Below are 13,012 nucleotides of genomic sequence, written 5' to 3' on the forward strand. Positions count from 1 at the left end.
ATCCTGAACTCCACCATTTCATGGTCACTACTACTTAGTAATAACTAAGTAACTTAATAAAAATACAGACTTTGTGGAAGCATCCTTTGGAAGTGTTAAATTTGCAGAGATAGATTGCATTGCTGCTCATCCAGTCAGACAGCTAAAAGGGAGGCATATTAATTTTTGGTATTTTAAATCCTTTGCTTTTATAACTGTGAAAATTAAATTGGAATCTTCTCTAATATTTAGGTGCTACGCTCAATGACAAAGACGACGACTCCCTCCCAGCAGAGACCGGCCAAAACCACCCATTTTTCAGACGATCGGACTCCATGACGTTCCTTGGCTGCATTCCACCCAATCCTTTCGAGGTTCCTCTGGCAGAGGCCATCCCCCTGGCAGACCAGCCCCATCTCTTACAGGTGACATCAGAGATGGTGTTCTCAAAGAAAACTGTGGTTTGCTTTTTCATTTCTAACTGAAGTATATTATTTACCCAGAATGTTTTTGTTAATTTTCAGCCAAATGCTCGCAAAGAAGATCTGTTTGGTAGACCAAGTCAGGGCCTGTATTCATCTTCTGCCAACAGCGGGAAATGCTTAATGGAAGTTACAGTGGATAGAAACTGCCTTGAGGTAGATTTAAAGGTTTATTATTTTAAACAATGGGGTAATTTAAACTAGTACCATCATTCCTTAAAAAGGCACTTTAATGTTTTCAGAGAGAGTTTTAAGTAGCTTTCAGAATGATAATTTTAAAAGCCCAGTAAGTGTGAAAATTTAGACTTTTTATGGAAAGTATACTGAATTTTTTTATCTAGGAACTTTCATGCTTACTGATTTATAGCACATTTCAGGCAGTATTTTTAAAGGGTGCAGTACAATCCTGAGCTAATTTTGAAATGCAAATTATATAATTATTTGTGATTTTAAAAAAATCATATCTTCCTATAGCACAGTAGATTTGACTTGCCTACAGGCTGAGCATTAAATGAAAAGCATATGAAATGCATAAAGTGGGCAAATGGGTTTTTCATTTTTCCTGAAATGATTTAGGTTATTGTGATTTAAAAGGTCAAATACAGTGCTCAGTTTTGTGTGGTTTAAAAATCATATATATATATATATACACACACACACATATGTGTGTGTAGACATAAATATATATTTGTATATATATGTAACTGTCCTTAAAAAGATTTCTAGACGGCTTTAAAAGTGTAATTAAATTTTACTTCTCCTTGTTTAGGTTCTTCCAACTAAAATGTCTTATGCAGCCAACTTAAAAAATGTTATGAGCATGCAAAATCGGCAAAAGAAGGAAGGGGAGGAACAAAACGTGCCTACAGAAGAGTCTGAGAGCTCAAAGCCAGGGCCTTCAGCTCACGATCTTGCAGCACAACTGAAAAGCAGCTTGTTGGCAGAGATAGGATTGACAGAAAGTGAAGGGCCACCTCTCACATCTTTCAGGTAGTTTGAGTTAAAATTTACTCTGTGAAATATTACTGAACTATTAAAATGATATCTGGGACTCTGAGAAGTCTTTTTAAATTAAAATGGGTAACTTATTTTAGTTTGAATTTGTAGTTTGTGTTTGGTAGCTTTCAAAGTGAACAGTTGAACAGTCTTCAAAGAAGTCTATGCAAAGTGTACTACAAGTCCTTTACTACCTGACTTCTTGCTGCAGACCTGCGATGGCCTGGGTAGCTCAGTTTAAAAATTAGAATTGAGAGCTTGCCATCAGCGATGGCAACTGATACTGACCACGCTTCATGCAGTCAGGGATTGAACTGCCCTCACTTTGAATTACAGCTTTCTTTAGAAAATTAAGGTCTTGATTGAAGAGAGACTAATAACAGTGAATTCCATGCAGCAGTGAAGTTGTAAGCTTTGAGAGTAATTTCTCTTTGGAAGCAAGACTTGTGTTTCAGCTGAAACTACGCAGCTTTGTTCTTTTGTCCACAAACTTACCGTACTGTGGTGTTGTTTATCAGAAATAAACAACTTACTTGAAGGCAGAGGGTAAGAAGAAGCAAAAGTACACAAAATGTGTCTGAAATTTAACTTTGTTTTCCTTGTCTCACTTTTTCCATTGTGACAGGCCACAGTGTAGCTTCATGGGCATGGTTATATCTCATGACATGTTGCTGGGACGCTGGCGCCTTTCTTTAGAGCTGTTCGGTAGAGTATTCATGGAAGATGTTGGTGCAGAGCCTGGATCAGTATGTACTTCCCAGTGTATTTCCCTCTTAAAACTAAATTGTGAACCTCCCTCATTATACTGATTTTGGTTTTTTGTGGTTTTTTTTGTTGTTTATTTTAAGATCTTGACTGAATTGGGTGGCTTTGAAGTAAAGGAATCAAAATTCCGCAGGGAGATGGAAAAACTCAGAAACCAGCAATCCAGGGATTTAACGCTGGAGGTAAAAAATGTTAGTTTATCTTCTGAATTTGTTTGCATGAAAAGTTGAATTATTGCACACTGCAGTAACTTGATAGGAGAAGCTGTATTTCAGATACAAATCTACAGTCCGCAAACAGATATCTTAAACTACTGTGAGAGCTGTGTTGCAATTACTCTGTAGTTTTTCAGTCTAATTGATGTTTTCTGAGTGTACAAAAGTGTCCAGAAACTTCTTGTAAAGCTGAAATTCTCTGTGTGGTGACTGTATTTTTTGTGTTTTTACTAGGTTGATCGAGACAGAGATCTTTTAATCCAGCAGACCATGAGGCAGCTCAACAATCATTTTGGTCGCAGGTGTGCTACCACTCCAATGGCTGTTCACAGAGTGAAAGTTACTTTTAAGGATGAGCCAGGAGAAGGCAGTGGTGTAGCACGAAGCTTTTATACTGCTATTGCACAGGCTTTTCTGTCAAACGAGAAACTGCCAAATCTAGATTGTATTCAGAATGCCAACAAGGGTACCCACACAAGTAAGTGATGCACAACAGTTAATCTACAGATAACATTCATAAATGCCTTGGATGTTTTTTTAATATTGAAATATTTGGCTTTGTCTCAGAGGTTTCTCTTATTAGCTCAGCACAAGAACTGTGAAAATTATGCATGTTACCTCTCTCAGGCAAGGAAATGGGTGCTTTTTCTGCTTTCAGAATCGGGAAGCCCTTGTTTTTTCTTGAAACAAGAGTCTGTGTAAGATATTCTCAGCTTTTTTGAGCATCATTTTGAGCTTATACATTTTAATATGACTGCTCTATCTGGCTTGTCACAAATACATTTGAATGTTTCTGAAAGTAAATACTCTTGAAGTATTTTGGCCTTTGTAAGTTGGTACAGATACTTCAGGTTCCTTTTTTAAGTTTGGCTGAACCCAGATCGCTACTGTAAGTGAAGTGGTTCTGTCTCATTGATGTCTTTCAAGTTGTCTTCCAAAACACTGTCCTCCTTACACTGAAACTGAAGTAGGAGAGAGAAATACGAAGATGTTTAAGCTTATGAGACTTTTTCCCATTCAGGTCTGATGCAGAGATTGCGAAATAGGGGAGAGAGAGATCGGGAAAGGGAGCGAGAGAGAGAAATGCGGAGAAGTAGTGGCCTACGAGCTGGTTCTCGGAGAGACAGGGATAGGTAAGTGATATATTTTTAATTTGTTAGAGATACCTTGTCAAATAGAGTAATTGCCTTGGTTATCTTAAATTAAATTAATCAAATTAAAGATGTCTGTCTTTCTCGCTTTCAGGAGCAATTTACAGGGTAAATTCTAGAAATTCAATATATACTTTAACACTTTAAAAAATAATTATGCTTACTTCAACATTGATAGATTGTCTCAACCATATGCCATAAATTTCTCCTGCTAAAACAGTAGTAAAAATTTGTGTACTGAAATAAAATTGTGAGGTAGTTTTAGAAACAGTATTGCTGTTGGTGGCATGTCCAGTTACTGTATCCAAAATACTGGTAGTGTTAAAATCTCTGGTTCATTTTGATTCTTTGTTTTGGAGTCATTCTCTCCAAGCAGCTATGAGAATCAGTACTATTCCAGCATAAAAGCTATTGCTATTTTGAATCTATGAACATATGACATTATTCCAGAAGACTTTTGCATGTTTCCTCTGAAATGAGTACAAACTGCTCTAATTTTCTTAAGGGACTTTAGAAGGCAACTTTCCATTGACACAAGGCCTTTTAGACCAGCATCAGAAGGAAATCCTAGCGATGACCCTGACCCCCTTCCAGCACACAGACAAGCCCTTGGAGAAAGGCTCTACCCTCGAGTGCAAGCAATGCAGCCAGTAAGACTTGTCTAATACACTTAGTGATACAATGTTCTTGTCATCTTCAAATTTAAAAATTAATTTCTTTGTCCATTACTATTTAACATAACTGAAAGTATTTGTAAGGCTGTTTTTATATTCTTTGGAATTTTCTTAAGATTTTGTTTCTGTAATTTGTCATTTAGCATAGGAGGTATCTCATAATGCATTCTATATTTAAAAAACTAAAACTTTCATAAACCTGTATTTAAAAACGAGAGAACTGGAGGAAAGTAGTAAGATGTGTCATTCCTTATCCCTAGGCATTTGCAAGTAAAATCACAGGAATGTTGTTGGAATTGTCTCCTGCTCAGCTGCTGCTCTTACTGGCTAGTGAGGATTCCCTTAGAGCAAGAGTTGATGAAGCAATGGAACTCATTATTGCACATGGCAGGTAACGTATTGAGGATTTAGATAAAAAATGAAAACTGATTTTGTAGCCAAAGCACTTGTACTGTGCTATGTCTAAGTCTGACACGTGAGACTTATTCCTTGCTTTGTTCTAGATAGTTTTCTTTGGACCTGTCATCTTTGGTTTAATCTGATCTGTCTGGTTTCAGAATATGACAATTTCTTATTGTGAAATTAAATGTGCCTCTTGTTTTTTCTTGTCAAGGGAGAATGGTGCAGACAGTATACTGGATCTTGGATTGCTTGACTCTTCGGATAAAGTGCAGGTAATGAACTGTTGCGCAGTGTAAAAAGTTACTTAAGTTCCAGTTGTATCAGTTAATTTTAAAAAGTTAAGCAACTGCTGGAGCCTTCCTTTATTGTACAAGACGAATTCTGTTTAAATATCCTGTGGAGTTATCTTTTTCTTTCTTTCTTTTTTTCTTTTGAAAAGATTAAGCAGTAAATTACACAGAAGTCTAAAATGTTGCCATTAGGAAATATCATGGAACTTCTTAACCAATGGAACTTGAATCTTTGGGTTTAGTAGCAAAGGGCTTGTTGATGTGTGCCAGTAACTAGAAGTAATTTATTTTAAATTGCTATTCTGACTTTCAAAACAGGAAAATAGAAAGCGACATGGTTCCAGCCGCAGTGTAGTAGATATGGAATTAGATGATACCGATGATGGGGATGATAATGCACCACTTTTCTACCAGCCTGGAAAGCGAGGTTTTTATACACCAAGACCTGGTAAAAACACAGAAGCAAGGCTGAACTGTTTCAGAAACATTGGCAGGTATGACACTATTAACTTGATAGTCTGAAAAAATCATTTTACCTTTCTTTACAATCTGGAAGTTTTATACAGAAGGTAATATTTTTTTGAAATTATATCTGTCCATCTTCTTTTGGGGATTGATAGGGCTGGAAAGCTAGCTGCAGCCTGATTCTTAGATTTTTATTTTTTATTTTTTTAATGTGAGTTTGCTGAAAGATCTCCAATGTAATTTCTGTCATACCAAAATGTTTCCCGAATATTTATTTTCAGAATCCTAGGATTGTGCTTGTTGCAGAATGAACTATGTCCCATCACGTTGAATAGACATGTAATCAAAGTTCTTCTTGGCAGAAAGGTAAGTTGAACATAGAAATTTGAATTTCCTTTAATTACATGAAATCTTACCTTTAAAAAACTTGCTTTTTTTTCCCTAATGTACATGTATCGACTAGCAGAGTTGATACTGGAACTGTAAGGATGCCTTTACATTTAATTTGAGAAGTACTATTTTTTCATTTCCAGATTTTGAACAGAGTAGATGTACTAGAAGTCAGGTATTTGACCGAGGTAGAATGATTTGTAATAATTTAGCCCTTGATTCTCTTCAGAAACATTTTACTGTCTTCCCTTTTCCCTTCCAGAGACTGAGGACAGAGAAAGATAGTGTTGGACAGTACTAGGCAAGAGCATCTCAGCTTATTGAAAAGCATTTTCATCAGTTCTTGAGGGAATTCATTGAACTGAATTGTAATTAACATTTTGTCTTGGGTGCAGGATAATTTAATTCATAGCAATAATTACCTAAACTTTTGGCAAAAATGCTTCCCCACCCCAATAAACACTTGCTATGTACTGCATATTTCATGCTGTAATCACCAGCGTAAGTTCTGTCTGATGCAACAAACTTAAACCAAAGTTTGTTACTCTTGGTCTTTTCGTTAAAAACAATGTTGGTCACATAATCAGTTATCCAACATACATACCATCTTTAATGAAAAAAGGTTAATGGCAGAAAGATACATCTGCAAATATCCCCTGATATCTTCCAAGAGAGGTTCCCTTCTAATGCTTTCCTTCAGGTTTTTCTTGAATATGTATTCCTTCCAATTAAATGTTGGGTACATCAAAGAACATTTTAGTTAGGTTTACTTTAGTTAGTAGGTAACTTTTCTCTCCAGGCTGATAGAGTGAAGAAGCAAAGAAGTATAGAAAACAGCAAGGTATTTGAACTGTTGAAACTGGGGTATGCAGCTCCTGGGCCATCATTTGTTTAAATATGTATATGTAGCACCATTAGGTATGTGTTTAAATGGAGGGAAACTTTCACCGTTTTAGAGTACTGATGCAAATTGTTTCCCACTTCAGTCAACCTCCATCAAACCTCTGTTGATCTAGGTGGTGTGTAGAAGAATTTGTTTAAAAAAAAAACCCTATAAATTTTCTTCATAAGCTCTATGCCCTTAATAGCAACAAAGGCTTTACAGGTCTATCCTTACATTCCACTAATGCACTTCAGTTGAGTATTCTAATATACCTTCAAAACCCGTCCGAAAATAGGAGTTTAACTGCCATAATTTCTAAATGTTTGCATGCTTTGTTATATGGGTTATGCACTGCTGTATGCTGGTACATAGACAGGCACAGATCACATCATTTTGAATATGTTCTTAAACAAGTGGTATGTTTCAACAAACATTTATCTTTTTCTATAGGTGAACTGGCATGACTTTGCTTTTTTTGACCCAGTTATGTATGAAAGCCTTCGGCAACTTATCCTTGCTTCCCAGAGTACAGATGCTGACGCTGTGTTTGCAGCAATGGACTTGGCCTTTGCAATAGACCTGTGTAAGGAGGAGGGCGGAGGGCAGGTAAGCACAGCTAAACCTGTGTCTCTGTGGGCTCAGAATTCAACAGCTTATCCATGTTGTAGTGTACACATGATCCATGCTCTTCTCAGATGAAGAGCCGTAACATTTTACCCTTCCTAAATTCAAATACAATGTTCTCCTTAGACATTGAAGTGTGGGGTTTTTTTCCCTTGAAGTTGATGTAGAGCTTATCATAAAGCCCAGATAGCATAGTCTATCCTAGAGAGTCTCTAAAGCCAACCTGTAGTAGTAAATTTTGCTTGTTTTCAGAGGGGATTTTAAACGATAAATCACTGTTCAGCATACTGTGGCTGTTGTAATAATCTAATTTCCTTTTTTTTTTCTTTTTAAAAATGGTCATTGTTACCTTGCCATAGGTTGAACTTATTTCCAATGGTGTAAATATACCAGTCACTCCTCAGAATGTATATGAGTATGTCCGGAAATATGCAGAACACCGAATGTTGGTAGTAGCGGAACAGCCTCTACATGTAAGTCTTTGGTGGAGTGTTTTTGGTTGGTGTGTGTTTGTTTGTTTGTTTGTTATACCTGTAAGATTTCAGTCAGTTAATTCTTTTCCTCGTTATGGTATTGCTAATCAGGTTTCTTTTGAAGTCTTGACAGCTTGATGTAAAAATATAGCTTGATTTAAAAATATTTAATCCTCTCCTTTTTTTGTAATTGAACAGCTGTTTTATACAGTACTGTGAAGACTGATGAATGAGCAGTTTCTCTTTTTATAGAATGAAATATAATTTCTTTAAACTTGATCTTATTGGTTAAGTATATAGGTTCACTTCTTGAGCTCAAATGGCATGTATCCTCTTGGAATTTTTGCTTTGTATTTAGCAGCTATTTTTTTCTAATAATCTATCACATTTTATTTATTTAACCTTGTAAACAACAATTAAAAAGAAATCTCAAAATATTTACATAAATTACCTTGAACTTCTGACTTGATTGTGTCCTTGTTTTAGTAGGAGGAATCAGTTATGAGGCATACAACTTTGTTCTTATTTTACTAGCCTGGCAAGAAACCGAACAATTGACTACCAAACTATATTAAAATACCTTGGGTTTTGAAGGCCTTTTAAAATAAAAGTTATAGAATAATATATTTTTGTAAAGAGTTAACGAAAGTCCAGTACTTAGAACCACTTACTCTCTGTCATATGATGCTACATCTAACCTTGGTCCTTTCTGCTGACTGTGGTTTCCTGCTGCACTTCTGAGATACGCCAGCAGACTGCTAGATTACCTCTGTGTGGTGTAGGGCCAAAATTCTCACAGAAAGAACATGTTTCTGGAACTAAGCTACACAGTCTTCATGTCTGCATATATTAGTAGGTTGACTTTTGTTTATTTTAGGATTTTAAAACCATAACACTTGTATTCATTTTGGAATTCACTAAAACAACTTTATTCATGTTCTTTCATTTTGAAAATGGAATTTCCAGTCTTTTCAGGGTGTTATTTATATAAAATAATACATGTGTGTGTAACATTTTTAAAGCAGAGTTGGCAGATGAGTGTCCGAGGAAGCAAAGTAAAAGTAACATGCAAGATACATTTTTTTTTTTTCCTTCTGTAATTCTCATTGGATATAGCATAGCTCAGCAAAGTATCTGAACATTTTGGCATTTCAGCTCTTGGTGACATATTTTTTCAAACCATTACTGCATTCTTTGCAATAGTAGGTAGGGTTTAACAGACTGGTGCAGTTCTTTGTTTCAGAAAATTTGCATCTCAGATGGTAGAGCTCTGGCAGAAAAGAACAGCTAGGAGAACAATGGATTTTGGGTTAATGAGGAATTTCATGTGGAGCTTTTCAGTAATGCATTTAAAATCTCAAAGTGATACGGCTATAATGTGAATCTTGTGGTTTTCACTTAAGGCAATGAGAAAGGGTCTCCTGGATGTACTTCCAAAGAATTCATTAGAAGATTTGACAGCAGAAGATTTCAGACTTTTGGTAAATGGCTGTGGTGAAGTAAATGTGCAAATGCTAATCAGCTTTACCTCTTTCAATGATGAGTCAGGTATGAAATAACTTGCTCATTCAGAAACAGATTTGCCAGGGATAACTTAACACTGTTTCTTCTGTGTGAAGTAGAGTTATCAGCATTAAAGTGCCTCTTCAAGTTTGACATCAGTTAATAAGTCACTGAAAGACCTAACAAAATTATTACTGTGTTTTTTCCATACCTTTGAAAAATATATCCATTCACTTGGGGGGGGAATTGGGAAGCACGTTTTCCAGTTTTGCTGTCAAGCGATGTTTAATTGCAAGGATTATATAATTGGTCACGTATCCTTCCTTCCAAAAGTTCTGACCTAACTTAGAACTGAATGTGATGGATGCAGTCTTAGTATTTCTTAACATATTTTTTTAAACGGTATTTAGCTGTTGTTAGGCTTTTTGGGAGGGAAGAGGTGGGAGTTGTACTGAGGTATGTCAGAGTTAGCCTTAACATTCAAAAGTATGTGTATTAATTTTGAAATTACTGATGTCTCCAATATCAGGACTTTATAAATGAGGTTGTGGCTGAGATCCAGCTTGCAGTACATATAAAACAGATCTCTTAATATTTACTGTCTGGTGTCCCAGTTGCATTATATATATATACGTATTTTTTTATTTCACACAGGAGAAAATGCTGAGAAGCTTTTGCAGTTCAAGCGTTGGTTTTGGTCCATAGTTGAGAAGATGAGTATGACAGAAAGACAAGATCTAGTAAGTTGTCCATTCCCAATGGAAATGTGCAGAAGAACTGGAGTTACTTTGGCATCATTACCCTTTTTAACTGTGTTTACCTGCAGAGACTTTATATGTGAAGAGTTAACATGGCAGAGCAGGGTAGTAGGGACTGATTGGACTTTCAGTTCTGGAAACACTCAGTGTGAATCCTAGGCCTTCTTGCAACTGCAAGTAAGCGTGGTGTGTCCTTACCCATATCCTCAGGTCTGTTTTGGAAGCGCAGTTAGTCTCTGTGCAGTCATTCTTAAGCTGAGTAAGTGTGGTTACTCAGCTGTGTTGTGGGTTAGCAGGGTTTTGAGGTTGAGTTCTCTTCCTGGATCAGCCACTCTCCTGACTTCTGTGTGCGCCAAGGGCAACACCTGTGTCCTCTGTAAGATTTCAGTAACGACACTGTTTCCTTCTCCAAGCCTTCAGTATTAAGTGATGTGGAGCATGAAAGAACAAGATAGTGTTCAAGGGGTTTCATTCTGGAAATCTTTCCTGTAGATTGTATTCATTGTACGCTTCTTAAAACTATTTGAACTTCCTACTACTTAAGGTACTATCTTTCCTTTACAGTTTGCGGAAAGGAAACAAGGACTAATCTGAAAAGCAGGAAATCTAGAGCATATTTGTTAAGGAATATCTGTGGTTATGCTTTGGTAGTGACTCTGCAAGTCAGTATTTCACACTTGAGACATTAAACCAAATACTCTCTGTTGCTGCCATTTTTCTGGGTGGGTGCTTTTTTCTGTAGTCACTGACAGGTTTGTGAGAGATTTCTGATGCATTTTGTATTGATGGCAGTCGCCATCTTCCCAGATGGATTTGAGGACCTTTCATTTCCTGAGGATTTGTTGATACAGGATCATTCTGAGTGCTGCTTTTATCAGTTTTAACAGAAACAGATAACATAGGGAACAGTTGAGGAAAGGAAAAGGAAGGTACTACAAAAGCATGTGGCATGACCACCGAGTTTTGTTGGTATATTGAACAGAATATAGCACGATGAAGCTTGCTGTGACTATGCAGTTCTTCTTTAACCTGTCCCTGCACAACATGTAGGCAATATGGATTTCACCTTTGTACAGGAAAATTTTAAATGTAATCTTCTTTTTTCAGGTTTACTTTTGGACCTCAAGTCCATCATTGCCTGCCAGTGAGGAGGGGTTCCAGCCTATGCCGTCAATCACAATAAGACCACCAGATGACCAACATCTTCCTACAGCAAACACTTGCATTTCTCGCCTTTATGTCCCGCTCTATTCCTCTAAGCAGATCTTGAAACAGAAATTGTTACTCGCCATTAAGACCAAGAATTTTGGTTTTGTGTAGAGTATAAAAAGTGTGTATTGCTGTGTAATATTACTAGCTAAGTTTTGTAGATTTTTCCATTTGTCTATAAAAGTTTATGAAAGTTAATGCTGTCATACCCCTGGTGGTACTTTAAAGAATTAAATGCAAACATTCCTGTACTAAATTTGTGACGTAAAGGCCTAAGGAGCACTGGCAATATGTGATTGCAACATTTTGCTAGTCAGTAACTCCTTTGCCTAACCCCAGCCAAAGATGACAGCAGAACAATATAATTTACACTGTGATTTATCTTTTTGCTGAGGGAAAATATGTAAAATGTTCTGAAAATTCACTGCTGCCTTTGTGGAAAGTGTTTCAGCAAAGGTTCTTGTACAGAGGGAGTAGGGAATTTCGAAATAAAAAATTAAGTATGTTCTGTGTTTTATTTTAACTTTTTTTAATGGTGTTTAATTTGTGGTTGGCTGCAGTTGTGTATCATGTATATTGAACTTGTAAAAAGTTCCTGACAGCTCAGATCCCAGAGCTGGGATCGTTCACTTATGAAACCACTTTCATTGCAATTTTTGTTCTGATTGCATTGAACTCTGGCGCATCAGATACCATCACTAATATTTTGCATGTAACCTGTACCTTTAGTGGTTTTTTGGGTTTTTTTTGTACATATGATGAGGCCAATGCACAGTATTTCATAGTTCACAATCAACATTTTTGTATCCCTGTTTCAGTGAACAGACAGTCAGGAGATTGTTCCACTACCAGTTCTAACCCGACACTTGTACTACATTATCTAACTATGTAAACTCAGCCTGGGCACTTTCTGGTAACTGTAAAATGTTTATAAGATCATGATTATTGAAGATACATTTTGGAAAACTTTAATGTTCGTGAGCAGCTTAACTTCTTTTGTATCTAGCCTTTTTTTAAGTATCTTGTTACAGTTTTTTAATAAAGAAATTACAGACAAAATACCAAGTTATACTGAAGACACAATAGTTTTTATTTATTTAGCCATTTATACTTCAGCTAACAACATACACTAAACACAGTTGTTCATTAAAAATCTGAATTTTGTAACTGAAAAATTGACCTGCAGAAGACACTCAGCCCACATTTTACAGTTAGCAGAGAATCCTGAATGAAACAGGCCAGGCAGCCCCTTCTTTTCACAGAATTGGTTTGAAGGGAAAATGGCTTGTTTGGAAAAATCTGAAGGTAATTAGGTTAGAATAAAATTCTCAAGGTGCGTTGTAGTGGGTTCTACTGTATGTTCACTTTTGAGGTGGTTGGTTGCTTTTGGGGTGGGCAGGCTTTGACCATAACCTAGGATGAGTTTTCCCTAATGCTTGAGAGATTTTGAGGGTTAGGAAGTGATTAACAAAGGAAGGAACTACTTTGTGTCAAAGCAGATTTCTGAAAGCTCAGCAGACAGAAGTATTGAAGGTTCAGAGCTTTTGTGGTGGTGATGTTTTCCTTCCTTCTTGCTTCTCCAACCCCACCAGTCCATGTTAGTAATTTTTTTTTCTTCCTTTTGTTGGGAAGAGCTAAACTAATGTTCCGTCAAAATCCAAGTGGGATTCACCTTTGCCAAAGCTCTACTGGATTTTCCATCAGCTAGTTGAGGATGACCAGAAGTTACCTACAGCTGAGATTTTTAAAAAAG

At 36.5% G+C, this 13,012-nt stretch overlaps 1 protein-coding gene across 1 annotated transcript; it reads left to right on the top strand.

The window, feature by feature from the left end:
* Window positions 1-231: 231 nt before the first annotated feature.
* LOC104538753 (E3 ubiquitin-protein ligase UBR5-like) lies at window positions 232-12,324 on the top strand (the record flags this gene model as incomplete). Its single annotated transcript, XM_010182068.1, has 17 exons — window positions 232-404; window positions 504-617; window positions 1,231-1,451; window positions 2,083-2,203; window positions 2,306-2,404; window positions 2,672-2,915; window positions 3,459-3,570; window positions 4,094-4,238; window positions 4,523-4,653; window positions 4,876-4,936; window positions 5,273-5,448; window positions 5,701-5,785; window positions 7,143-7,298; window positions 7,676-7,789; window positions 9,193-9,337; window positions 9,947-10,032; window positions 11,158-12,324. Coding segments are annotated over 17 exons (2,396 nt in total), but the record flags the coding sequence as incomplete, so codon positions are not given.
* Window positions 12,325-13,012: the final 688 nt, after the last annotated feature.

The sequence above is a fragment of the Mesitornis unicolor genome, unplaced genomic scaffold, assembly GCF_000695765.1.
Source record: "Mesitornis unicolor isolate BGI_N332 unplaced genomic scaffold, ASM69576v1 scaffold40243, whole genome shotgun sequence".
Classification (NCBI taxonomy): domain Eukaryota; kingdom Metazoa; phylum Chordata; class Aves; order Mesitornithiformes; family Mesitornithidae; genus Mesitornis; species Mesitornis unicolor.